Here is a 27,918-nt window from a genome sequence, read left to right as displayed (position 1 = left end):
TTTTTACAGTCTATGGTTGGCACAGGCTGTTAGTGAATCTGGCCTTGTATTTTTAATAATAATAATAATTTTTAATTATTCCGTTTCTTTTTTCTAGTTTTTGATATTAAATGCTATCAATATCTTAAATAAGTAAAAAATTTTAAACAAAATTTGGTACATGCTAAATGTTTGTAAGCCAATCGGAATCAATCACTGAACAGCCTAATCAATTAATTACATTTTATCTGTTCGAAGTTTAGCTATTTAGTGATTTAGCATCATTCTAAAACAGAAAATATTGTTTGTTTGTTTTCTGAGTAGGCTACAACGAGGTCTTTTTAATGTTTTATTAAGTCGTGACGTTCATGTAGGTGTGACCCTGTAGGGTTGTCCCCGCCCATGAGACGCCAGACGCCTCCCGTGTGTCCGGAAGCCACTCCCTCTGTCATAGGATCTATTAAGTGGCAAAAAAGCAAGACAGAAAATGGCGACGGCGGGGAGCCGGACCTCGTCGTTAGGCGGATTATTGGACTCGAGTAACGGACCAAACGTCGAAATCGGATCTCAGGGAAGTTCTAGCGGCTCCGGATCTGCTCATAGCGTCGGGAGAGCGAGGAGAAGCGCGTTGGAGAGCAGCGAGTGGAGGCGGAAAGTGAGGAGTGTTGATCTGGATACATGTGAGAGCGGGACCGCCTCGACTCCGCAGCTCCACAGTCTCATCACAGAACCGTACAGAACCTGCGATAATCTGTCTGATAGCGCTCAGGAATGGATGAACAACTCTTTAAAGATCAGTGCTGACGGTCCGAGCACTGGACATGATACTGCTGTGGACCTGAACATCTCACACAACAGGTACAACTATTTATAAACGCGTGCGTTACGCGTGTTTTCTTCTATCAGGAACTTGAGTTCCGCTGCAGTGTCACTTAAACATCTTTGAAAGAGCATTTGTAATATTTTACCTTTAGTTATTTTATGCACAATATATGCTTTTTTAGTATTCTTTACAAAGACCTTTACGAGGCAAACTCAAAAAGTAAACTTTACCAGAAGAAACTCTGGTATTGATGGGTAAATTTCACTTGAAGATTTTTTTACATTTCCATAACGATGCACAGCTGATAAACATTACATATTTTGTGAATATTGCATGGACATTGTCCACACTGCACACACTGTCAATCGTTATTATTAGTCTGTTTATAAGTATAGATATGAAGCCACGTGACCAGAGCAGATACACTACATTTTAGGTCAAATTATACACAATTGGTTTTGGGACAAATAATATTGTGTTTCTAATGACTTTTCAATGAAGTCTATTACATTTTTGGCTGTTTTTGATCATCTAGTAGCAGAAGGAAAAAACTTATATTAGGATGTGTGAAGAATATAATCATGTGAGAAAGTTGAAAACTTTATCAAATGCACAAGCTTATTTCAGAAGGAAGAATGTAAATGTGAGATTTGAGGCAATATGAGGTGCAGGGTTTGAGACTGTAAAGATAATGAGAGCTGAATGGATTTTGTAAGAAAGAAATCACTGGAAACAGAGCCGTGTGTCATTGTGAACTTTTCAGATGATAGACAGTTAAGAGTTACACAAGGTTCAAATCCTACATGACTTATTATTTTTTGTATTATAATAAACTTTTATCATTTATAAAAAGTGTATCTGGATATATAAAGTCTATAGGGTATAGGGTTTATACAGTTGTACTTCAGTTCAGAATGTAGTTGAACGCTTGTAATCTTGGTCATGCATGTTAATCCTCCCAGTAATCATGTGAGTCAAGATTAATATCGTTACTCATTTTGAGTGTAAGTGTTGTGACTTTATTTTTTGGAGGTCTTGCAACAGCTCTTAAACAAGTTATGTGATATTTTTAATCCCGTGTCATTGTCTTGTTCCTGCACGTTCATAGACCTACAGATTTCAAAATCAATCATTTCAAACATCTTGTTTTACGTCAGTGAGTTTATTCATATACCCCCGGTTTCCCCTCAGGTCAGAACACAAGCTGAGGTCATTGTGTTTTTCATGCAGGTAACTTTACGTGTAGAAACCGTCGAGTTGGTGTTGAAAAAGAAGCAGATGTTCCCATGCTTGAGTACACTTTTAGGAAGACATCTCATCTGCTGTCTGACACTCTTTCTATTGCATTGTTGAGTGATCAAAAGAGTTGTTTTTGAATTCTTTACTGGTGTTTCATGAACCTGAGATGGTGGATCTCACCTGGCCATATGGGATATACAGTAACAGACCATTTTTGTTTAAATCACCTAATGAATTCACATAGAAAATAGACCTAGTTTTTTATTTAAAGGCTTGTTCAAACCAAGAACATTACTATAAAGATATAACTATATTAGTGTTTACACCAGCACACTAGGAATGGGCGATGTTGACTAATTCTGAGATGAATTGCAGTATGCAAAAAATATCTCTACAAAGTGTATCTCTATTTTCTACAAAGTGGTATAAATGCAAGTCAAAGCTTTATGTGGGTTGTGTCAATCACCTTTATTATAACCGCGTATGATGAAAAATAAAATTATTTCCTCCTCCTTTGAAAATAAACAGCTGCACAACATGCGTGTGGGTTGACCTCAGTGTACATTTCTGCCAGAGCTGTTGTACAGGAGTCATCGTATCAGCCCATATTGATATTAACGGTATCGTCTCATCCCGTATCCCATTCGGAAAAATTACTGATATACTTGTTAACAAAACTCCATAGTGTTGTTTATTCTGTGCTTGTGCAATGCAGTTTCACATTGCAAATGTGTGAGCGTTTTTCATTTAAAACAGGGCTATACATTAACTTTTTTGCACATAGCACTAGTGCTACAAAGGTTGGAAGTTTTGTAGCATAGGCCAAATTGTTGTAGCACAAACATAAGACTTCATTATTACCATTAAGTTATCATGTCTATAAACAAACAAAAGTAATGAAGTTCGTCACTTATGTTAAGTTTCCATACAGAGCACAAATTAATACAAACTATTACAAAAATTTGCTAATAAACGAAGAGTGCAGAAACAAGACCTCTTACCTCAACACTACACATAAAAGTAGAAAAGATCTGTGGGCAGACATCACTGAATAAAAGCTCTAAATAAAACACTAAATTTGCAAACTAGCAAACAAATGAAACCTTTTTTGTTTCTCCCTAAAGGGGGTCGCTCCCTGGACAAGTACTGCCGTGTATCTAAAAATCTAACGCATTATGTTCTATGAATGTACACACAGTCTATATGGTACACCCCATAGGGTGATGGCGGCTCTTCTCTGTGACTCTGGACCTGCTCAAATCCCTGCCGTGCCACCAAAGCCCAACTTACATAGTTAACACACATTTAGCTTTTCGGAGTAGACTCTGGCTGGGCCCGAAAACTTAGGTAGCTGACTTGTTGCCTCGCTGCATTATGAGGCAATGACTTCGGAGGCATGGAGGCAGCTAAGAGAAACGCTTTCGGACACACTTCAAAGGCAGCGTGTTTGAAATATAAACAGAGAGCGCCTTTGTGATAACTAAACACATATTTGAATACTACAATACTAATTTCTTACTAGAAATGCAATTAAAAGGTGTAACAAGTAATAATATACATTTATTTACACTAAATTTGTGCTAGAGACGCTTTCTTGGTCACCATTTTATTTTTTCAAACTCAACCAGGCTTGACCAATCACATTCCCCATGCGCGCACACGCATAGAATTGTGGGAAAAGATCTCAGAAGTCAGGAAGTAAACCTTACATTGGTTTCGGCCTGCCTTGATGCCTTCCTGCCTTGGAAAGCTGCCGCAGAAGGCAGCAATTTAGAGTTTTTGGACGCAGCCTCTGTCCAACTAAGCTTGCGCTATGTAACGTACATTATTCCCGTCAACACGCTCAACTAGCAGCGGTGTAGAAATTATGGCTGTGTTAGGAATTGTGGGAAATGAAGTTGTATGAAATGACTCAATACAGCAGGGACGTGGGTTTTAATTGCACAATAGACTACAACTACCTTGTATTATAACAGTGTGCTGTCAATATCACACACTTACCTCACGCACTATTAAGCGGTTGTTATTAACATGCAAAACTTGACTTTCTCACATGTGCTACAATGGAAAAATTTCATTGCACAGACCATTTTTTTCATAGCATGTGCCATATATGTCGCACTGTACAGCCCTGTAAATAAATGTTTATTAGCTGTTAATTATTTATTGTTAGTCAGCTTGGAAAGTAAGTGATCTGACAGTGATCACAGCAATAATTGTTCCTCTTTTTTCCTCTGGTGTGGACTGATTTTTAAAACTTTATCGCTATTTTTATCGTCTTTCGGTGTGAGAAGAGCTTAACAATAATAAATGATGATAAATTATACATGTAATGGATTATTTTTTTACACTAATAAGTTGTTGTGTGTCCTGAATACCTTTTTATAGGATATTGTAGATTCTTTCTGCAGTTGAGGCTTGTCATTGTGAAATGGTTGCATGGTTTTCATGTTGTCCGCTATGGATTTTCCTGTGCAGTGTCCGTTGGGTGTTCCCAGCCCATAGAAACGTAATTAATTTGTTTGCGTTTCCAGCGGATGTGGTGGGGCTTGAACTGATGCTGGATGAGATACCACCTCCAGAATAGATACCATCACAAGCCTTTGATTTTACAGAAGCCATTGGCAAACGTTAAATACTACTATACATTTATGTTTTTGTACATCATATTGATCATGTGTGACCTTTTCGTTTTCAAAACATATTCATATTAAGAATATTTTGGCATAAAACATACGTTTTCAAGTGTATGAAGAAATGAAAAACTGTGACCAAATTTTCCCTTTTGTTTTTTGACTAGTAAATTCTATAGTGTCAGTGAATTGTAATATGATTTTCTGAAGTGATAGCATTTTGTTTGTTGTTAGTAATTTGTGGGCTCTTGTCACGGTAAGGTGTTATGTATGATTCATTGTCCTGTCAAATGTAATAATCTGACCTAAGCTCAAATGTGCTATCATCAGGCACCTTGAGCCAGAGTCATGTCAGTCCTAAGCTGGAGCTAAAAGCTCATTCTCAAACTTGCTTATGGTCACCTTTGTTCCCGTTGAACACATCTACTCAACATGCTGATGTTGTAAGAAGACTCCTAAAGATTCACAAGGTTCTCAGAGCTTTATCGACAAATATAGCCTCCTGCAGTCGAACGAGGCAGGTTAAAATAACGAGTGTGTATGTTCCTGGTGGTGTCTTAGTGTATGGTAAGGGAGTAGGTCAGTGGAGTTTGAGTGTGAAATCTGACACGTTGCTTCTTAAAATGGGTTTTAGTGCAGTGAAGGTGGATTCTTACAGTTCCTATCACTTGTCGAAGATAAATTTAGTAATCTCATTTCCTACCACTTTTACTTTGAGTAATTTTGGACCTATTTTTTGCACTTATGCTTTTACAGTCAGCTTGAAATTATGTGCTTATTTTATAGCATTTATTCATTTTTTTATAACACTAAGTTCTATCCAGCAGAAGGAAGACTTTTAGTGATTTTATTTAAGTTCTGTTTTTTGGGGTGTAACGATTAACCATGCAAATGCGCGTTTTCTCAATGAATGAATTTGAATGAATTACGGTGAAATCCAGGCACATCCGAACGCCAGGGGGCGCTCCCGTGCAGAAACTCCCTTTGTGCCACAGAAGAATTAGCATTACGAATGCTAATCCAGGAATTGTCTACAGGAATATTTATATCGCTGTTTTTCAAATTGTTTCAGGTATTTTCATTAGGGATGCACAATCTTGATTTTTCATGGCCGTTTTTTATACCGATTTTATTATCAAGCATATTGGCCGATTCCGATCCGATTTCCGATTTTTTTTCTTATCAAGCAACAAACAAGAAAGAATGAAAGTATACATAAACAATATGTTTATTTGGTATTTAACAGGCTAAACTTGGTTTCGCTATTGAAAACAATAACTGTAACCATCTAAAATTAACAGCAGTAACTGTGCAGTGGGCTACGTTCAATACAAACATAAGTGGTTAAATGAGACCATGACTTGGATGGTTCAGTGAGGGTTGATGGTCTTGCCTGTTTTGCATTATCAACAGACTTTTGATACTTATTGTGTTCTATCAGGTGATGAACTTAAATGTCTGACCAAGTTTGTTGTGGTGAATGCAGGGCTCTCAGGTTTTATTTAAAAGTTTGGAGTGAAATAACATCTGTTAGGGGAGGAGCCCCTCTTCCCCACCAAATTCTCAAGTTTTTGCTAGCAGTTCAATGTTACCTTTATTCATAACTGACCAGCACAAATATAAATTATAACAATTGGTAAGTCTGATAAAAGACAAACAAATTCATCCAAATTAAATAAATTGCTCTACATATAAAAAAAATAAAATGAAATCTGTGTTATATACAGTAGGATTGCAGCACTTGCCATCAGCGTACAAGCTGTGTTTAAGAGAGATAAGGTTACATGTTCAGTACTACATGGCAATAATAATGAAATACATCTCTGGTCCTTTCATTATTTCAGTAAGCCTCTACGTTAGTTTCAGGTAAGCTAAAGCTTCTGATTGCAAAGCAGTTGGAGTTTTTTAAATAAATCAAGCACAATTTAACACGTATTTGGCTATATTCAAGAAACCTACGTTATTTACAGCATTTATCGGATCTTGCTCTTCTAACTTTCACTCTGTGCGTGCACGCGCCGCGCATCCACGTGATTGACATCAGAGGAGCGCGAGAAACTCGAGACAGCTAAACTCGAAAGATAACTTCCCTGCGCCTCGTCCATGTATTGTATATAGCAGAAAAAGTTATCAGTCTCTTAAAAATATAAGGTGTGAGTGTTTAAACTGACTGAAATGCGTGTATCTCACAGTGAATGCGTGAGACTTGAGAGCCCTGCGAATGTACTGTTGTTAATCTCTGCGATTAACTTGTCCTTTACAGACATTGCAGCTTGAAATCTTAATGTCCTGCACACAGATTTCAAAATGCTTTTACACAAGAGACATGTTTGTGATTGATAAAAATGTAGTCTTTGCACGCGGGTGGACTCATGGAAAAATCGGCCGAAAAATACAAAAAACGGCCGGTTGCCGATCGCACAAAAACCGTCCGGTTCCGATCTCTGGCCGGTCAACTGGTGCATCCCTAATTTTCATGATAATTAATAATATTTTAAATGATTTTGTTTAAAGAGTGTTGCTTTTTTAAATGCACGTTATAAACGAGTCCGACTCATAATGATTTTAGATTGATAAGGACTTTTTACTGACCAAATTCCGTAGAATACGCACAAGCTGTGCATGAAACAAAGAATCGCAGCCTTGCAATTCAGAATCGATTTCAGACAGGCATTTTTAACGGGACACACAGTTAAATTGTTATATCCCTAGTGTTTTTCTTTCCAGTAAAAAAATTATGATGTTGCTAATTGTTGCATATCTTCCTTGCTTTACTTTAAAAGAATAAAGAGTTAACAGGCACTCTAATGGATGAACGGTTAAGGGCCAGGTATACCTTTTTTCCGCGTCCGCCTCGCACACGCGTCAGCACAGCTTTCAAAGTTTGCAAACGCTGGCTATTGCCTTTGTGTAATTGTTTGTAGTGGAGTGTCCTGTCTCAATATTTTCTCTCGCATGCACTGTTGTCCCCTAGTATACCTTTGGCTTTAGAAGGTGTTTAGCTCGTAATAGGGTAAGGGTAGGGACACATCAAACCTAGCCTGGCTGCGCCCTCCTATGCACTTCCACTGAATTTCATTTTCCTTCAGTACTACGTCTGGGATTTCGGTCTATTTTAGCGTTTCGAGAAATCAAATTTTTTGTAGGACCAATCAGCAAACAGATGGAGTTGCTGAGAAACGATGACGTTGATGTTGTGTGTCGTTGTGCGTCAACGACCGGAGCAGCGTTTTGTTAATGATTAGACCCAGCTTCGACAGTTGACTGGATACATCATTGTCCTTAGTGTCAAATATACATTTAGAATTTACAATTGTTCCTTGAACCCTTAAATTCGATGAACAAAACCTGCATCTCTCGGTGACAGACATCTTTTTCTAAACAATCCTCTGATCATTTGGTTGTTTCCGGACGGCTTCGTCGCATGATATACGTCACGACCACATGTTAGCAATTGGCTATGGCAGATCCTGAGTGAAATCTGTTAAAGTTTAACACTATTGGATCTGTTCAGAGAACCCGCCTACAAGGAAGTAAGTGTTTCTCAATGGAGATAGGCCAGACTCTCTGTACAAATGAAATGTACGAGAGTCTGGTAGAACCAGGCTACATCAAACCATTGCTAACAAAGCAGCACAGACTGTAAGGCCCGCTCACATTAGTTGGGTTTCCATCCAAGCGTGAAGCGAATCATTTCAAAAATCGAAAACAGCATTTTTGATGAAGGCACTAGCAGCAAGGCCATTAAGATGAAGTCAAGTCCTATATATGGTAAAGACAGCCTCAGGAGATAAATTTATTCGGCAAATGCGTTTCCATCTCCCATTATTTGCATTTACTCTTTTTCAGTGTCAACTTAAGCGAGCCTAAAGACTTTTTTGCAAATTAGGAGATTTTTGTTTAAAATTTGGCGTTTCCTTGGTTTTTGATGCAATACTTCAAAATGCGTATAAAATCATGGTGATGGAATCATTCTGCGCCTGGTGAGACGAGTTAACTTTCCGTACCGGCCAAACCAAAGAGCTAACCAGAATGATCCGACTCCCAGACGAGTGCCCCCACTCATTTCACATGGTGAATTGGCCAAATAAAGCAACTTAACTCGCCTCCAAAGACAAAACTGCTTAGGTTGGTCTTTCTGAAGATGTTCTGTTGCAAAATGAATACAAAGATTTCTCTTTGTATTAAGTATAAACTGTCAAAATGTTTTTGTAAAAACAATGAAAAATAAAAAAATGTATACCAGGAGTTGTATAGCCATTCTGGGTGTATACCTACTTGGATATTAGATCATTTTACTGTTCGTTTGGAAACAAGCTTGATTTACCCTTGTGAAACACATTTCTTAGCAAGGTTACAGATGTTTTCTGTGGAATGTAATAAAGTTTATGATAATCATGAGCTGTTGGTAAGATGTTTGGAGTTTCTGTTGCTAAGCCAGAATGATAATACGGCAAGATCAAGTCCTTCAGATGGAGGTCAAAGTTATATTATTTTGTCCCACACTGCGAATTTGGAAATCTAATACATCTTGTGGTATGTTACTTAATCTAAAGGAGTTGTTTCATAGTTTAAGGTTTTTAAAAACCTAGAAGAATTAACTGGAGGTTGATACGACATGCTATTGTTCACACTATTAAAAACAGATATGAAGTAGAGATTTTTCCTGAAAGACGAGTAGGATTTTATTTTATACTGTTTAATATGAAACCAAGACCTATTGTATTCTAACTGTAAACACTTTTACAGAACTTTAAATCATTGTTACACATTTAATTTGATTTGATTAATATGTGAACATTTGTGCTAATGCATTATACAGGGATGCGTGCCTTGACAGTACATCAGGATGACTATATAAAACTTTATATTTGGACAGGAGTTAAATGTTGTCTCACAGAAATGTGAATTTCCTCAGATGACATCAAAACACACTTGCCATGTAACATTGACATTTCTGCGGGTGTGCATTGTTTGACAGAAATACGCACAGTGCTGAGCACAGGTATGGTTACAGTAAGGGTCATCGCCTCTGCCAACAAAACCTATGAATATATAAAACTGACTTCATGAACTAAAAAATTTTCATTATTAAATAGGTAATTACTAAATTGGCATTAATAAGTAGTTAATAGTGCCTGTAGTTGTACCTTAGTTAGCAGTTCCTTTAGTTACTGATGAGCAGTTGATAATTCCTGCGTTTGTTGATGAGCGGTTGATGGTTCCTGCGGTTGTTGACGGTTCCTGTGCTTGTTGACGAGCGGTGGTTGACGGTTCCTGCGGTTGTTGACGGTTCCTGTGGTTGTTGACGGTTCCTGCGGTTGTTGACGGTTCCTGCGGTTGTTGACGGTTCCTGCGGTTGTTGACGATTCCGGCGGTTGTTGACGGTTCCGGCGGTTGTTGACGGTTCCGGCGGTTGTTGACGGTTCCGGCGGTTTTGACGAGCGGTTGTTGACAGTTCCTGCGGTTGTTAACTGGTTATGGTTATGAATTGCTATCAGAGTTGCAAAAGCCGTAGTACATAAAATAGCTGTGCATAATATTGGCTGTGCGGTTCAGAATAGTAATCAGCCATGTCTTATTAGTTTATATCAGCATTTATCGTCGCATCCCTAGTTGCTATTTCTTATAAAAACAAAGTTTAAATTGTTTTAAAAATGTAATTTGAAATTACCTATGTAATGCTTTTGTGTCAACAGTACTTTATAACTTGACCATTGTTGATTTAAATAAACTTGCTTCAATTTCATTGACTAATGGGTCCCCCAAAACTTATTTAAGTTCACTTAACTTGGTGCTCATGTAGACTGTGTACTTGAATAGTTAATTTCCTTTAACTTGAGGCTAATATAGTGTACTAAAGGATATTATAACACAGGAATTTATCACTGACTGTCAATCATTGAACGCACTTCATGCACCAGAGAAGTTGGCAACATGAATAAGTAATGTTCTTGGGTACCTCCCAGATGGATCGTCTCACCTCAGAATGTGCTTTGAAGATTGTAAGGACACATCTCTTCAAAATCTAAATCGTCTTTTTTAGCTCACAGATGTAAACCTCTCTGTTTGTAAAATTGACATTTTAGCATACCAACATTTGCAAACCTGCAATCCACACACAAGTGTCTCTCTTCATCGAGTGAATGTGGAAAGGCCTCTTCACGGTCACCAGGAACTGCGTGGGTTAGCTGAATGATCACAATTGGATGCTGAACACAAAGTCCCGGATATTTCCATAACCATTAGGTCCTGTCCTCAGGCACGGAAGTCCCCCCTCCTCTCAGGGTTTGCGAGAGGACGAGCCAGGCTACATGTGAAAAGTAAACACGTTTGTGTTGAGGCAAGACTAGTTTAGATACTTTCAAACAACTCACAGATGATGACAAATGAAGTGTGTTCTAAGACTGAAGGCTGACAAACGGAGGTGTCTCATGACCTGTGATTTGGGAGTTCATCCAAAAAGAAAAGTCCTGATCCACATGAGGTTTTAGACATGACCCTGTTTAGATGCTGTCTAAGAGTGTTGTGTTTATATAGAGGGGTTTTCTAAACTAAAAACTGTGTTAATCTAAACTGTGAAACGTGAAACTGTTTTATCCTGGGCTGTGTTGATTTTATTTTGTTAGCAGAATCTGTCTGCCGTCGCCAACAAGTGTTGTTGGCACCTTGTATGTTGGAACGGTATGGGAAAGAGCCATTGATCTCCCAGCATCTCATCAGCCTCCGGGGAACAGAAATTTGATTCCGCCTGTAAATTGGGAGTAACAGAAATCCTTGAGTTTGAGAAGGCAGCACAAAGACATTCATTGTGGAATCACAGCACTGTTGTTGTAATAATCCCAGCACTAGACTTCATCATTGGAGGGGCCATCAGTGGAAATGGCCCATTGTTTCTCAACCACATTACAATTCCTTTGACCTTCTCTAGCCAGTGTCCCATTGCGTCCTAACCTTTTTGGGAAGGTTTACATAGTAACAGCTCCAGACGTTTTGGATACACCATTAGTGACAATGATAGTGCCAGATAAATTACAACCTTTGCAAACCTTTTTGCTCATTTTTGACAAGCCACTTGATTAGTGGACAACAAAGAAGCTGATTTACTCTAAGGGAAACACCGTCATGGCCGCAACCTTCTTAAAACTGATGCCATTAATCTGAGTGCGTCTTAAAGGCCAGGAACTCTAAAAATATTTGTGGCTACACATCTGCAAGAGGGATAGGTAAATAATGGGTAACTGGTCAGGACGGTCCTTTTCAGATGCGTAGATGCTGTTCTCACCAACTGACACACTCGGAGCCCACGACCACCCATTCCGTGATAAGGTCATTTTTGTATTTTAGGAAACGCAGGGCTGCTTGGCTGTGCAGACTATCACTGCTGTCATAAGGTGATGTGGGCATTTGCCAGGTTTCTGTAGTATTGTGGGGTTTTCTGTGATTATAAGCACATTGCTGTTTGACTGCTAGGATGTTCTTGGTGGTTGATCGGGATCAAATATGGGTGTGTTTGACACAATTGTCATTTACATTTTTTAAATCTGACAAAACTTGCTGTAACCCAAAGCTGCAGTATGCATTGTGTTTCCTCTGATTCAAACCCACAATCTTTGCTCTGCTAATGTAAAGCTATGCCAACAGAACCGCCTGTTGGTCTAAGCACTGTTAAACTAGAGAGTATTGGGTAAACCTCTTTATAAACAGTTTTGTTTATGTGATTATGTATCCATGTAATGCGTCACAAATGGAAACACAAAGTAATGCTTTAAAGTCTGTCCTCAACTGAAACGGCAAAATTAAAACTTGTTACATTTGAAGAGCTCAGATGCAGATAATGCTAATAACCGAATTCTTAAGCATTTCTTATACATTCATCAAATACTTACACTTAAAATACGTCTAATCCCGACATCAGGCCATTCAGAAAAACTGCTTTGTTTTCAGAATTCGCTAAATGCCACTGCGAATTTTTAGCAAAGTCCTCAGTGCATAGAAGGCGAATGTGAAACGGCTGTGGATCACTTTAATACTTTTGTCCCTTGTGAGTACTTGGACCTAAATACAACTTGAATGTGGCAGCCACATGCATCTCAGCGCCCCCTATTGTGTAGTTTAGTTGTTTTATATTTACATTTTAAACTCTGACTTTCATTTTTATTGATTTTGCAACTGTTTAGTATGTCTTGTACAATTATTATCAGGGCTCGAAATTGCGACCATTTTGGTCGCATATGCGACTGAAATTTAATCTGTGTGACCTTAAAATATATTTGGGAGCATTTGTGCGACTCTGTTGTGACGCGAGTTGATTGTGATCCTGCGTGCTGGCGCTGTCCCAGGTTCAGTGTTCTCTCCAACGATACATAACCAATCAAATTTCACCATTAAGTTCTTGCGTTTAATGGAGACCGCAGATTGGCTAATATGAGCGTCAGTCATTCATTCCTTGTTGCCGTGAAGCGCGAAAGACGAACGCGTCGCGAGCATGACGAAAGCGAGCCGATTACAGCCAAGGTTATTACTGTATTTTTTAACGACGATCCGGATTAAAATGTAACTCCACCACTGGAAAATATGAGTTGACGTTAAACCTTTCAGAGAGAGTGGCTTAAAGATTTCGAGTGTCTCCGCTATGAAAATGTAACTTACTGTGTTTACTGTAAATCCTGTTAAACGGCGTTAATGGCGGAATCAAAACATTTTAAACGCCAGACGTACCTTGCTTAAACATGGCGAAAGTGCCAAAAACACAAGACATGTCATGACAAATGTGTTTATTATTGATGGAGACACCGACCTGTCAGTGTGTTTGATGGTGTATGTGCGCATGCGCTGGTGAATGGACACTCGACAAACATCCTTGTGGTCCATGTTGCTGTGGAATACGACAATGCTGATGGTATGTTTTTGTTGTATTTTTTAAAACATTGCCTATTTAGTAGTAAAAGCATCCTGGTAATGCAGTTATCAATACCAATATATATTAGCCTTCTATATTAGGGTCACTTTTGTAATGTCACAATTAATCAGTGTTATACATGTTTGCTAGATATCTATGTAATCTTAATCATGTTACCTGTAATTGTTAAATTATTATTGCTGCAATACTATTTCAACAGCATTTGGGTATTAATTTACGAATTTATGCAGCAAAAAATAAAATAAAATAGAAGACCAACTTTTAAATGCTGGCCATAGGACGTTATTTTTTAATAAAATAAATCTATTAACATTTACATTGTAGTTGTGGTGCTTTTTAATTTTTGGATGGATGCGCCTAAATTTTTGCTGGTGCTCCTAACTCTTTAAAGTTGGGAGCACCAGTGCTACCAAATAAAAAAGTTAATTTTGAGCCCTGATTATTATTATTATTTTTTGAGTTTAGTTTTTTTCCAGAAAAGCTTACAGGGCTTTGCAGTGAAAGACAATCAAATTTGGTATACCAGTGAAATGACTAAAGTGACATTTTGTGAGAATAAGGTGACATTCAATTACTGACTGATAACATTTTCATTGTCATCAAAGTGAAATTATTGAACCTAGACATAAACGCCTGATAAAAACATATCAGATGCACGCAGAGGGTTTTGCATCTGAACTCTTGATTTACAAGTTGTACAGACAGGAGCTTTTGAGAGGTTTCCCGTCAGCTTTTTAAATGTCTAGGTTTTTTGTGTAGCCGGTTTATTGATTTGCATGAAAACAGGTTTCTATAATAAGAAGATTTTTGATAGATCTGCTTACCTTTAACAACTCTGTTTGCTTTATAATACACACTTTACCTTTTTGGGAACAAGTTTGTTCACTTGTTTCTGTTTAGTACGAGTATGAAAGTCCCATTGGTAGTTAGGATTTTACAGTCTTGTTTTCCTAGAATTTATTATTGACTTTTTTTTCATTAATATCTATTTAGCTGTTAGTTAAACTTGGACTTCAATGCTCACAATATTAAATATGAACAGTTTACAGTTGTGAGAATGGCAGTTTAATAATAGAGGGAAATGTATTTAGTTTCTGTCTGTCGGTTGCTGGGAAGCCATGCATGTAATTCTCAGCAGTGTTAACCCAGATTCTCACATGAATTCACCATCCCTCATGTCAGTTTAAGGGCCACTGAAAGAGATTTACTCTCTGCCACTACTACTGTTAGTGGGTGAATTTACAACAGTGTTATCATACTGTCTTTAAGCATCGCTGTCGCACTTAACTTCCCTTATTGATACATTTATTTTGATGGATATAGGAAGTACCTTACAAAAGTCCACCATGGTTTACTACTACATTTAAAATAAAAAAACGATTCTTATCGACCGTAGTGAATCCAACCATCTTGTGTCCATTTGACTGGTAAAGTTTACAGACATGCAGCGAAACTTTCTGTCTGAGCTTTGCATTGAAAAGTAAAAAAAAAAACGTTGTGTAAACATGTCTGGCTGCTGCATGTTTTTATGTGGGTTTTTTTTTCTTGAGGGCGAATGGTTGGTGTAGATGAGATCGAAACTTTCTTATGATCAGTGCACAAATGTTCATGTCCCATGACAACTGTTAATATATAACCTCAGTTGAGTCAATGATTTAAGACTTTTTTTATGTTAAGATGCTGACTTGGTTGGTTACTCAATGTCAAATTAGAAAGAGAAAAGCTGGTGAAATTTTTTTTTTGCCTGTTATGTTAGTGAAACACAGAGTTCACACTTTAATTTAATATCTTTCTGAACTATAGTTGTGGACTGACAGGTCTCTTCACTTGTTGTGACCTGCAGGCAAAAAAATTTCATTGTTGGTAGAATAACAAAATAAATGTGATTATTTTCATACGTTTCTTGATGCTTTGCTTACAACATGGGCTGTGCATCTAGTCATGTTTGGGTATTTCGCGACAAATATGTCATGTAGTAGACTTGTCAATGTATGGCATATGGCTAGACAGTATGAGACACACAAACATGTTGCCTTGGCATGCCATCGTTTCTAAAAGCCATAAACAGTGTCATGCAAAATAATGATCAGTATCAAGCAAAAATAAAAGAAGCATGCCCAGTGTTTTTGGGAATTTGAGTGTCTCGCCACCCCTTCCTTAATACTCTATTTCCTGCTTGTCCCATGATTCCTAATAACTCCCCCTCCAGCCCTCCACAGGACCCATGATCCAAATCCAGCACTCGTCCCATCAGAGCTCACAGCTCAATCGTCCTGACACACTACAGCTCTGTGTGTGTGTGTGTGTGTTGAGGGGTAGATGCACACCATATCCATTGTGTGATGGGGGCAGGAGTGCAGTTAGGAGCACCTTTTGCTAAAGTATTAGCTTAACTACTTGCCTTATTAGTGTCATTGCATTAAATGATATAATACAGTGGCAAGGCAAGTTTTTTTTGTATAGCACATTTCATACACAGAGGTCATTCAAAGTGCTTTACATAGAAATAAGAAAACAATTTATAAGAGAAAAAAAGTATGTTGTTAAGACACATGAGAATTTAAAATATCAATTAAAAGAAAATAAATGTGATTTATACAGTAAGCCAACAAACACAGAAAACATTAGTTTGACAGGATGGCTTATTGCTGTAGATGGCACCTGTGTTTTTAGGGTTAGTGGTGTGCGTGTGTGTCTTTGTGTGTGTGTAGCGTTTGTGGGGTAATCCTGCTGAGAGGGCAGTGAAGAGTTTGTGTAGGGTCACAGTGGTCCAATCGCGTAGCGTGAAGTCGTCTGGTGGGAGGAATTTCTCTGCATTCCAGCTACATGCCAGAGCTGTGGGCAGTGGAACAGACCTGCATAGATATGCGATTTACATTTATACTGCACTGAAAGTTTGGACCCTTCTCCACAAAATAAATAACTATTATTATGATAATTATTATCATCATCATCATCAACGTTTGTAAAGATATTTGCATACAGTGTATATGTCTGTTTTTTATTACATGCATGCATGCAAGCAAGCATAAGCCTTTAGATCAAAAGGTCTGTAGCTCTTTCCCCGCCAGCATTTAAACCAAGTTTGCCTGCCAGCGCCACCATTTTTTTAAATAATTTTCACAAAAGTTTAATGCTTTCTAGAAAATGTAAATATATAAAAATGCAATATATCAAATGAAAAGGACAGACCCTCTGCTTTCAATTTTTTTTCTCTTTTATCATCAAATATGGGTAGGTTTCTTTAAAAACACAATCTCAATCAAAAAGCTATGATAATTGCATTTTTGTAAAGGACTTAAAAAAAATCAGATTCAGAGCGATAATCAAAACACACAAGAGTATTTACTGCTTTTGAAGCCATAGATGCTTTAGTGTTTTATAAGTCGGGTAAGAGTGCCAACTAGTGGATAAGTAAGGAATAATTGACGACGGGCCATTGAATTAAGAAAATAATGCACACCCAAGGTGGTAATGCAGCACAACGCAAAGCGGAATGCAGTTACACGGCGGGTGTGCATTCTTTTCTTATAATTCAATGGCCCATCGTCAATTATTCCCCTTATACCACGGTTACCACAAACATTGCTCGAGTGCCTATTTTAAAGACATTTGACAAGTTAGGTGTGCGGTTATCAAAAAATAATGCATACCTGTGAAACATTTCTCAACCAATCGGAATACAGCATTCAACAGACCCGTGGTATAATAGCAGAATTATGGATTGCCATAAAAGCTCGTCATTGGCAGGGAAGCATTTTCTCTTAATTGGCGACATAACTGGTTAAAAACAAACAATGATAAAAACTAAAATTCAGTTACATGTGTTTAGACTGCTGGTGTTGATGCTTTTATTCATTCATTTACATACCATTCACATTTAGTGTCTTGCTGTAATGACCTAAAATATATAAAAACATAAATGTTTTCAGTATGCAAAACATTGCTCAGATGCCAAAGTAACAGCACTAATATACAGTCATGGTGTGTGGTCAAACTCGATTCCATTGTTAGAGTAATGGTGTCTGGAATGCCAAACCTGGAGACTGTTTTGTCAGCTGTGAGTTTATAAAATCTTTGTTTAAATGTGTGAAATAAATAGTACTCATAAACGTCTGTTAAGATTGTAGTCTCACTTGAAACGGACCTGGAACATTACTTGACGATTTATCAACCGGATACTGTGTCTGCCATATTTTCATTGTCATGTGACCTGTATGTTCAATCACCTAGACCAAACTAACAACGACAATAATTAACTCTTGTGTTAACCATAGAAAACTGTCCATTAGGAATGGGCCGCTTACTGGTTTCAAGGTATACCGAGGTTTTAAACAGTCAAGGTTTCAAAACCACTAAAATGTTTTGTGATACCGTCTCCAAGGTATGAGCTGTGCTTATACAAAATTCATTAAATCATTAAGTCATGTAATTGATTTGATGTTTACATTAATATACAATATAAAAATAATATATATTTTTTAAAAGCATATTATAATTTATTTTAAAGGCTTTATTTTTACTTGGCACTTGAAAATAACACATTTTAGTGGTGCAATGGCGCTACCGCAACACCGTGAAAACCGTGGTATTTTTGCTAAAGGTTATCATACCACCAGAATCTTATACCAGCCCATGCCTAGTGTCCATCTTATCTATAATCAAATCTCATTGGAAGCAGAAGACAAGCTGGGGATTTCTTACATATAGGTTTTTTTACGTATTGAGGTTTCAGACATACTACTCTTTTCACATACTGATTTTAGTATACTCTGTCTGTATTTTCCACAGACTAATAATTTATATGTTCTTGAACTTATATGGCAGTTGCCGTCTACATGATAGCGTTTTCAACCAAATTGCTACTCCAAATCCACCAAGTAAACCGACTATGTGTTTAGGTCTGCCGCCTTGTTACACGTCACGCAAGTAGTAGCGGAATGCCACAAATGATAAAGAGAGAGGAGAGAAGCGATCATGTCTGATTGGTAAAATGGATTGGGTTTTGTTTTTCACTGTGTAAGTGTGACCAAGTTTGACTGATATAAATTGTGCAGCCCTAGTGTGAATGCAAAATCTTTTACGCAAATGGAAAAACTTTTATGTTTTTTGGAACCATTGTAGTTGCGTAAACGTGCCCTTTTAGTATTTAACCAAATCAGACAATAAAGTTATTAAAAATACAAATCATTGGTGATACTGATAAAGTGAAGAATATATTAAAAGTCTCTGAAAAACCCAGCATTTTCTTCCACCACCCGGTGGGCTTCACCCTTGAATGGCTCTCAAGTGTACAGTAACTCAGGCTGAAAGCACTGCTAGATTTACAGCATGACCCAGTTCAACTGTAAGCGAGCGTGAGAGTTTCACGGTAACGTTCATGTCAACAGCAGTGAGTACGAGTTCACATTACAGTCAGCGAGAGAGCGTGATAGTCTCTGTGATGCTTAAGGGCAGAAAACCTGAATAACTTCACTATAGCAGGGGACAGTAAAGCCTGTCCTAGTTCATATAGCTGAGACTTCATAGTCGTTGGCAAGACAATGATGTGTCTTCATAACAAGTAAAACAAACATGTTTTTACAGATGTCCTGCGATCTGCCGGCATGTGGTTAAGAGAGGTCTTTTTGTTTTGTTTTAACATTGCGTTCATTTCCTTCCTCCCCAAAATGTGAGAAAGGGGAAGTATTTAGAAGAACCTCAAAGCTACGCTGGCTCACGGTTGTCGTGAATCTTCAAGTTTTGCTACGTGAGTAAATGTGTTTGACGTGCTGGCTTTCACACACATGCAAATGTTTTAAGATTTGTGCTTTCAAAAGCTGATGTAGTTTCAACATTGGTTTGGACACATGCGGCTATTTAACCACTTTTGATCTACAGTCTTCTGTTTAAAATGAGCATTGAAACAGTAATAAAAGACGAGCAGGTGTGTCCATGTTGTGTAGAAAGCGATGTTATGACGTCTAAATGGTTTCCTAAAGCAAATAATACCTTAAATGTACATACAGGAAGACATAAACAATTCCTGTGTTATATTTTAATAGATGGTAGTTTTAGGAACTCAATGGAAACATTGTGTTTGCAAGTTCAGTGAATGATCATTTGTTTTGTGTATGTGGGCGAACGGGCAAAGTTTTTTTTTACATTTCTCAACACATCTGCTCTCATTGCCTACCTGTTAGTTTTGCTTTGTCTCTTTCTTGGAAAGGTTAGTTTGTGGCTCTTTCTTTGTGTTTTTTGTAGACATTTGGTTACCTGTGCCGAGTGGTGGTTAGTTCAGCGTGTGTTTGGAGTCTTTATTTAACGTCTGAGCGTTCGGCCCCTCCAGCAGAGATTTTGTTATTGTGTTCGCAGTAATCCGAGCGTTGAGAGGTCTGCAGTCCATGAGAAAGGGTGTGTGCACCGCTACAGGCCTGTGTGTGTGTGTGCGTGTATGTGTGTGATGTAGTCTAAGCTTACGTGAAGGGTTGAAATGGATTCCCAGCTGCTGGCTCTTCCACGTCCCACCTGCACGGCCCACAATGCCTCTTTGTTCCTGCCCCACGGCACTGTGGGATAGCTGTTATTTGAGAGGCAGGGGCCGGCCACCACCGACTTTCTCATTCAAACTAAGGATGGTAAATTTCTGCTATCCGGTTTCGTGGCGGCAGGCTCGGGCTGGTGAGAGAGTGTGGGAGTGAAGGTGTTCTGTTGTTTACTTGCACACTTACCACGTTGCCATTTAGGCCGCATTAAATAATAAAGAACATTGTGTACAAGAATCACATTTACTTTGTACAGTGGAAAATGTAATAGGTTTGTCGGTTTGGTCATATAACGTTATTGATATTATCTTTGATGATTTCTTTACTTTTATTCGTGAAAAGGAATTCAAATCAAAACTTCCAGTGAAATCGATTACCGGTGAAATTTATAAAAAATATACTTCCTGATATCACAGCAGAAACTGTGGATGGATGGATAAAGAAATTAATCGGTGATGACAAACATTCGCACATTTATTTATCGTCAGACTGTCATCACTAGTGATGAGCGGGTCGGCGGTTTTTACAACCAGCAGGTTCTGCTTTTATGAAATATTTAGACCGCCCTGCACCAATGTATCTATTTTTACAACCCGCACCGCCCCGCACCTGCGGCCATTAAAATAGACATACTAGGCATGTGTAATGTAAATAAAAAGATGCTTTATTTCAGCCTAAAAGTGCGTGGAAACAGTCATTAGATTGCATCGCCCTGTAAACTGGCAACAACATACGCGAATAAACCAGCATGGTCATATTAATATAGAGATAGGATAATGATAAACATTTTCAACATTTACAAAGCAGCGTTTGTATTATCTATTTACAAATTCAATACCTTAATTTCTCCCACAGATCGTCTTTCATCTTTTAATTCTCTGTTTGTTTTGTTGTTGTGGCTGGCAGCAGGAGCTAATTGGCACTTCAGTGACGTGACGCCAAAGGTTTGGGGATATCAAGTTACATTGCCACGTAGGCCTACGTAATTTAACCTTATCAAAGAACCTAATAAAATATAATAAAATATATTTGCAAATATTTAATATATGCTACAGGGAATTAGACACACATACATGTTTTTTTATTTTGTTTTTAATGACCCGCCCCAACCCGCCCGCAAAAATTTAACAATTTCTTTACCGGCCCCAACCCGACCCGTGCATCACCAGTCATCACCTAGATTTGTCTACAAATACAGTGTTTATCGGTGTTTGTTTCATAGATGCTAATGAAAGGTTTTGGTCAAGATTAAAAATAAAAAAAATTTACAGTATATTTATGTCTTTCTCGTTCCTGTTGTGTTCACTTTCGTTAGAGTTTGCTGTGAACTTCATCTAGTATTTTTGCCACAGTTTACTAAATGTATAGGTCACCCACCCCATCTATGTAAATGAATGGGACGTGAGCCAAACCTAAAACTCAAATGACAATTCAAGTAATTTCTCAAAGATGGTTTGGTGTTATTTTAGTTATTTCTTATCACACTGATGTACGTTTAATGTTTGTTTTTCTAGTAAGTTTAGTAATAGTTAGTTATTAGATGCTATAGTTTCAGCATCAATGACAAAAACCAATGGCTTTTGTGAACCAAAATTGACATCTGGTAGTCATAAAACAACTGAAATAAATGACAAGTAAGTTATCTTTGTTCCGATGTCATATCTAACGCAGATCAAGTACTACACTGAGCTAACATTACTCTGTAAAATGAATGTATTCAATCCTAGCTACTAGCTCCAGATCCTTGAAGATTGCCTTGCTGCCAAACCTTTCTTCACAGTAGTGGTATATGCTTGCCGTCTCCCCCATCTTTAAGAAACTAAAACATTTTATTTCTGAAGGTATTTGTTCCAGCGATTAAGTTTAGCTACTAGCCAGACCGATAAACGTAAATAGACCGGAACGTTAACTTCGGGCCAGCAGCGTAACCGTGGCAACGTGCTTACTTTCTGAATTTTATTTATATTTCAATTTTGCTACACTAGTTTAAAATGGTAACCATTTTCAGCGTATTGTTCGCTTCAGAAGACAAATATTAATCTGTGGAGTCACTACTTTAATGATGAATGGAGCTTTACCATTTTGAGCCCAATATAAGAAAATAACATAGCAGAATTTTAATGTAAATTGATTTGTTGCTGTTCATCTGAAGAAATGCCATCATACGTCTTTGATGGCACGAGGGTAAGCAAAATGGTACTATACCATGTTGATGAACAAACTCTATAAAACTGAAGAGAGAAAATAAAATACTGTAAATAATAATCTAAACCACCGATATTATCCATCTTTTAGACGTATAGTAAATGTCCAGTGCTATTAAACGATAGTAGATTGATGTATAGCATTCCACAAATTGAAAGGATTCTGCATTTAATTATTTTATTACCATTCTTTTATTACAGACTTTTACACATTCTTTCATACCTTTATTTTGTTAACATGTAATTTCTAAAGTTGTCTTGTAGAAAGTCATTGTTTAATTGAAAAAAAAATTGCGGTTGTGCTTTTAAAGAAGTTTAGAAAGTCATTGTTCAGCAGAAAAGCTTCAGCAGAATGGTTGCTGTTTTTGCAGTAGTTGAGACAACAGTCACTTCCTCACTGGTTAGACTGGGACAGCACAGGAAGTTTGGCTTTCCTGCTTCTGCTTTGTTAATGTCATACAGCCCTCACTCACTCGCTCACTCACTGCTTCTTACTGAACAACCCAAAAGATCTAGAGGGAAACCACAGATTTTTTTAACTTTTTAATAAAGATGGAGATTAGGGATGGGACGGTATGAAAATTTCATATCATGATTATAGTGACCAAAGTTATTAGGGTTATCAATATTATCATGGTTTTGTTAAAATGACATGGAAATGTTCAAAAAGAACTGATACACACAGTAAAAACATTTTTTTTAAGTTTTATTTTTGAAATTCACAATTTAATATTTCATGTCCCTGAAATTATTTGTGATGGACAGTTGAACAGTTGTGGTGTAACTATAAAAAAAAGGAGTATGCAGCGGGTAAAGGTAGCATACAATGACGCAATGAGGTTGCTACTCCGTGTCCCTAGGTGGCATAGTGCCAGTCATCTGTTTGTATCCAATAGAGTGCCAACGTGTGAGGCACTCTTAAAGGGATAGTTCGGCCAAAAACGATATTAAACCCATGATTTACTCACCCCCAAGCTGTCCGAGTTGCATATGTCCATCGTTTTTCAGACAAACACATTTTCGGATATTTTAGATCTTTCTGTTCATTAAATGTAATGTTGCGGGGTCCAGCAATAGTCCACGACCTTCAAGTCCAAAAAAGTGCGTCCATCCTTCACAAATTAAATCCAAACGGCTCCAGGATGATAAACAAAGGTCTTCTGTGGGTAATCCGTGCGGTGTTGTTGTAGAAATATCCATATTTAAAATGTTATTAACGTTATAAACTACCTTCCGGTAGCGCCGCCATTTTGGAGTGATGCGCATTCAGGATGAGAGCTTACGCAGCGTACAGAGTTTCTCTGCTGCTTCTCTGTGCCCCCGCCCTCCGAATTTGTCATACGTCACTAAGAAAAGTGCGTACACTACGCTAATACTCTCCTGAGTCTAAGATGGCGGCCCTACCGGAAGGTAGTTTATAACGTTAATAACATTTTAAATATGGATATTTCTACAACAACACCGCACGGATTACCCACAGAAGACCTTTGTTTATCATCCTGGAGCCGTTTGGATTTAATTTGTGAAGGATGGACGCACTTTTTTGGACTTGAAGGTCGTGGACTATTGCTGGACCCCGCAACATTACATTTAATGAACAGAAATATCTAAAATATTTTCTAAAATATCCGAAAATGTGTTTGTCTGAAAAACGATGGACATATGCAACTCGGACAGCTTGGGGGTGAGTAAATCATGGGTTTAATATCGTTTTTGGCCGAACTATCCCTTTAAGGCAACTGATGTTTGGCTTTGTGTCGACTGGACAATTCAGTGAACCATATTATTGAAGCCCTGGTCAGTCCTCTGATGAGCTGCTATAAATACTCTTCAAGGCTTAGACTACATTGGTGTAATCATCTGTATATATTATAGGCTTTTATGAAATTTACTGTATTTTTATATTTTTGTATATTGTATGTTGTGGTATATGGACCTGTGTTCTGCAATAAAGCTTTATATATATTTCTGTGGTAAAAAAAATAAATAAATCTGTCTAATAAGTTTACCATGAATAAATGGAATACATTATCCCTTAAATTTCTTCTTGTGCAAAAAACTATGTTGCATGTGCACGCCTGTGTCAAAACTGATTCTTGCTGGACATGATTTACCACAATTTTTTAAAATCACGGTAATCAAACACGGTTGTAATGATAATTAATTTTTAAATGATAATACTAACCGTCAGGACATTTTATCGTGGTTAATTGTGAAAGCGTTAATCGTCCCATCCCTAATGGAGATGCAGCTCAGGTGTTCTCCTGAACCAGGACACCATGCATGCCCGTACATTTCTCTCTTTAAAATGATTTAGTTTTGGTGTATTAGATGTACAAGTACATATTTTATGTCATTTGTTTATGACGTCCACATGTATTTTCATATGTGGTCTTTGAGATTTGTGAGATTGAAAGGTCAAAAAAATCTATATTTTTTATAGTATTTGTTTATGGTTATATGTTTATGTGCATTTACCAAAAGTATATGCAGAGGATGTTGCACTATATAAAGACAAAAAGCAAAAGTTTTAAAGGTGAGCCTATCTGCCTCAACTTTACGTGATATTAATTATGGTGTGTTTTGCTTTTTTGCCATTAGACAAGGCAGTTAAACCTAATAATAAATGCCAGGGAGAGGAAGAAAGAAACATGAAAGTACTGCACACATTCACACGGCTGGTCAATGTTTTCTTTTCTTTCTGTAGCCGGGACATGGAGAACAGAGAGACCCTGCGTGGGCTGCAGAAGATGGAGGATCGGCCTGAAGAGCGTTTGATCCGAGAGAAGCTGAAGGCCACCTGCATGCCCACATGGAAAAGCGAGTGGCTGGAGAGACGCAGCAGGAGAGGACCGATGGTATGGCACCAACAATACATATGCATGTGCGCTGCTCAAAATACTGATTACTGATAGACAGGACATCACATAATCCACGTCATCAGATATCCAGTTTTAGTGCCTGTCATTAGCCCTTTACACACAGAAATGTTTTTAATGATTTTTGGTTCATTCACACTGCCAAAGATTTTCTTAAATCTCTCCCTGATCTCTGCTTCAGTCCAGTTTGCAGACATTTTTTTGTCGTAAATGTTAATCTGCATGTAAATCCCTAGTATCAAAGAGCTGAACCATAACTTCTTGTTGCGATGACACGTGGGTCTTTGCTGCGACACGCTCCTTACGGCATTATTTCTGCCTCTTGTTTACACAGGATGTGTTCCGTAAATGTTACAATAATGGGACTAGGTCCCCTTTATGAAAGTGATCCCATAACATTTACGGGACATGTTTATGTTCACACAGAAGGCTTCCGAAATTTTCTGGGATCAAAGTGCTGTGTGAATGAGGTTATTGACAAGCATACATACCCTGATGTTTTTTTGCGATCAGTAGTAGTCTGTGATTTTTGTTGCGATAGTTTTTAATGAGAGAAATAGAACGAAAGCACACAAACTATTTGATGTTTGTTACCCTGGACCACAAAACCAGTCACAAGGGTAAATTTTTTTACAATTGAGATTTTTACACCATTTTACAGGTAAATTAATAAGCTTTGTAATATTTGACCCACCGATATACAACTATTTGAAAAACTTCAAATCTAAGGATGCAAAAAATAAAAATATTAAGAAATATTAAATTAAGTTCTTAGGAACGCATATTACTAAAAATAAAATGTTTTGATATGTTTAGGGTATTAAATTTACAAAATATCTTCATGGAACATGATCTTTACTTGATATCCTAATCATTTGGGTATAAAAATTAATAATTTTGACACATACAATGTATTGCTGGCTATTTCTTCAAATATATCCATGCGACTTATGGTTTCGTGGTCCAGGGTCACATTTGTGTTATCCTAAATAAAAACTTCGCTGAAAGAGTGAAGGAAACCTCACTCGTCTCTGACTATGTGACACAGCACTTCATTTATTTAAAAACATTTTTGTAAAAGGTGTTAAGATATTTTCTGTTGCCTTTACCCACAGACTGCGTGAGCTCTGTGTATATTAATAAATCCAAGCAGTGAAGCACAGTTTGCAAAATTAAGAAGCTGGCTTCCTTTGTTGAATTTATTGATATAAATTTTAGGTAAAGACATTTTTGTAAATTTTAAAATCCTTTGCCCCTGTCTATAAAATAAACAATAATTAAAAAAAAAATAGTATGCAATTTATTAATTTCCTTTAAAGTCATATTGTATACATTTTTATACATTTCAAACTAATCTATTTATTTGATATATCTCGCTCTCTAAAGATTTATAAAACTTTCAAACTTCTTGTTAACTTTCGATTAATTGTGCCTGTTTTAGTTTTGATTAATATTTTCTGAAAATTCAAGTATTCACGTGTTAATTGTAATTTTACATTCTGTTTTTTTGCTATCTCATTACTTAACTTGTTAATTCAGGATTTAAATTGAAATGGTCATTTGCAACATGTCTTATCTGTTACGCCGGTTTCACACCGCATGCGTGAGCAGCGCATAAGCGGCGCATGTTTTTTTCAGTGCCCATGTTAACAAGTTAAAGCATGTACACCGCACGCATGAGCAGTGCGTTCTCGCGTGGCAGGAGCGTCGCTGAAGCAGCAGTGCTGCTATCGTTTTGGCGTCAGTTCTATTTTTGCTGCGCTGCTCACGCTCAATTAAAGTGACAGTGCATTGTTTATGGTTTAAATGGTCGTGGATTGACGCGAAAAAGTGTAATTTTACAATAAAATCACGAATGTTACGCCAAGTGTGTTTGAAACAGACATGACTTTGAGCAATTTAAAAGAAAGCAATGAAATATTAACACACTGTTGATAGAAGACTGCGTTCATTTAATTTCTGCACAGCAAATGAGTTCTCATCTATCATTATAATCTTCAGAGAAATAGATTCATCTATAAATCTAAATCTTATGCTTAAACTGTTGAAGGGAAACACGATCGACTGTTTCATGCTGTCAATCACTGACTGAATTCTTTATTTTATCGTAAAACTTCAGAGAAACAGATTTTATAATGTGCCATGGGCTTTTTATGTCTATAATTGTGTATTGTGTCTATATCTGACATTACACGGACCAGAACAGCACGAAAACAATGTGGATTAAACAAATCACAGTTATATAAATTACACTGACCTTCAAAAAGCGTATTGAAGAGGTTCGCTCATAAATGCATGTAAAATAATGTAATGTAAACTTGAGATTTTTATACTGTTATTTAAACTGCACAGTATGCGCTGCAAACACAGCCGGTGTGAAAGCACAATGGCCACGCGCTGCTCACGCTACGCATACGCGCTGCTCACGCATGCGGTGTGAAACCGGCGTTAGGGATGTTAATCAGACATCTCGTCATGATGCGATATTCAGCCGACTACACAATGTTTGCAGATACCTCAAACTGAATCAAAATCATGTCCGAAAATTAATTGTGTATCGATCGATCAATTAAACGATATTTAGCCGCAAAGGTTTCTGTGTTTGTCTTTTCGTTCACCACCACTGCTTTGTTGACAGAAATGTGTGTGTGCCTCATCATAAAGGCATCTCATATCGATATTTTACACGTGGAATTGATGCATTGTATCGTTGG

At 37.5% G+C, this 27,918-nt stretch overlaps 1 protein-coding gene across 2 annotated transcripts in view; it reads left to right on the top strand.

Annotated features, from left to right (window-relative positions):
• Positions 1-423: 423 nt before the first annotated feature.
• map3k1 (mitogen-activated protein kinase kinase kinase 1, E3 ubiquitin protein ligase) overlaps positions 424-27,918 on the top strand; it is a 51,940-nt gene continuing 24,445 nt past the window's right edge. The window contains exons 1-2 of one of the 2 annotated variants that reach the window (XM_073873924.1): positions 424-837; positions 25,033-25,183. In XM_073873924.1, the coding sequence (XP_073730025.1) occupies positions 467-837; positions 25,033-25,183 (522 nt within the window). In that variant the 5' untranslated portion in view covers positions 424-466. Of the gene's footprint in view, positions 838-19,206; positions 19,347-25,032; positions 25,184-27,918 lie in introns of those variants that run through there. The other variant, XM_073873925.1, reaches the window with a different exon arrangement.

This window comes from Misgurnus anguillicaudatus, chromosome 12, assembly GCF_027580225.2.
Source record: "Misgurnus anguillicaudatus chromosome 12, ASM2758022v2, whole genome shotgun sequence".
NCBI lineage: Eukaryota > Metazoa > Chordata > Actinopteri > Cypriniformes > Cobitidae > Misgurnus > Misgurnus anguillicaudatus.
The sequence above is the reverse complement of the archived record's forward strand: the minus strand, read 5'-3'. Positions and strand labels throughout refer to the sequence as shown.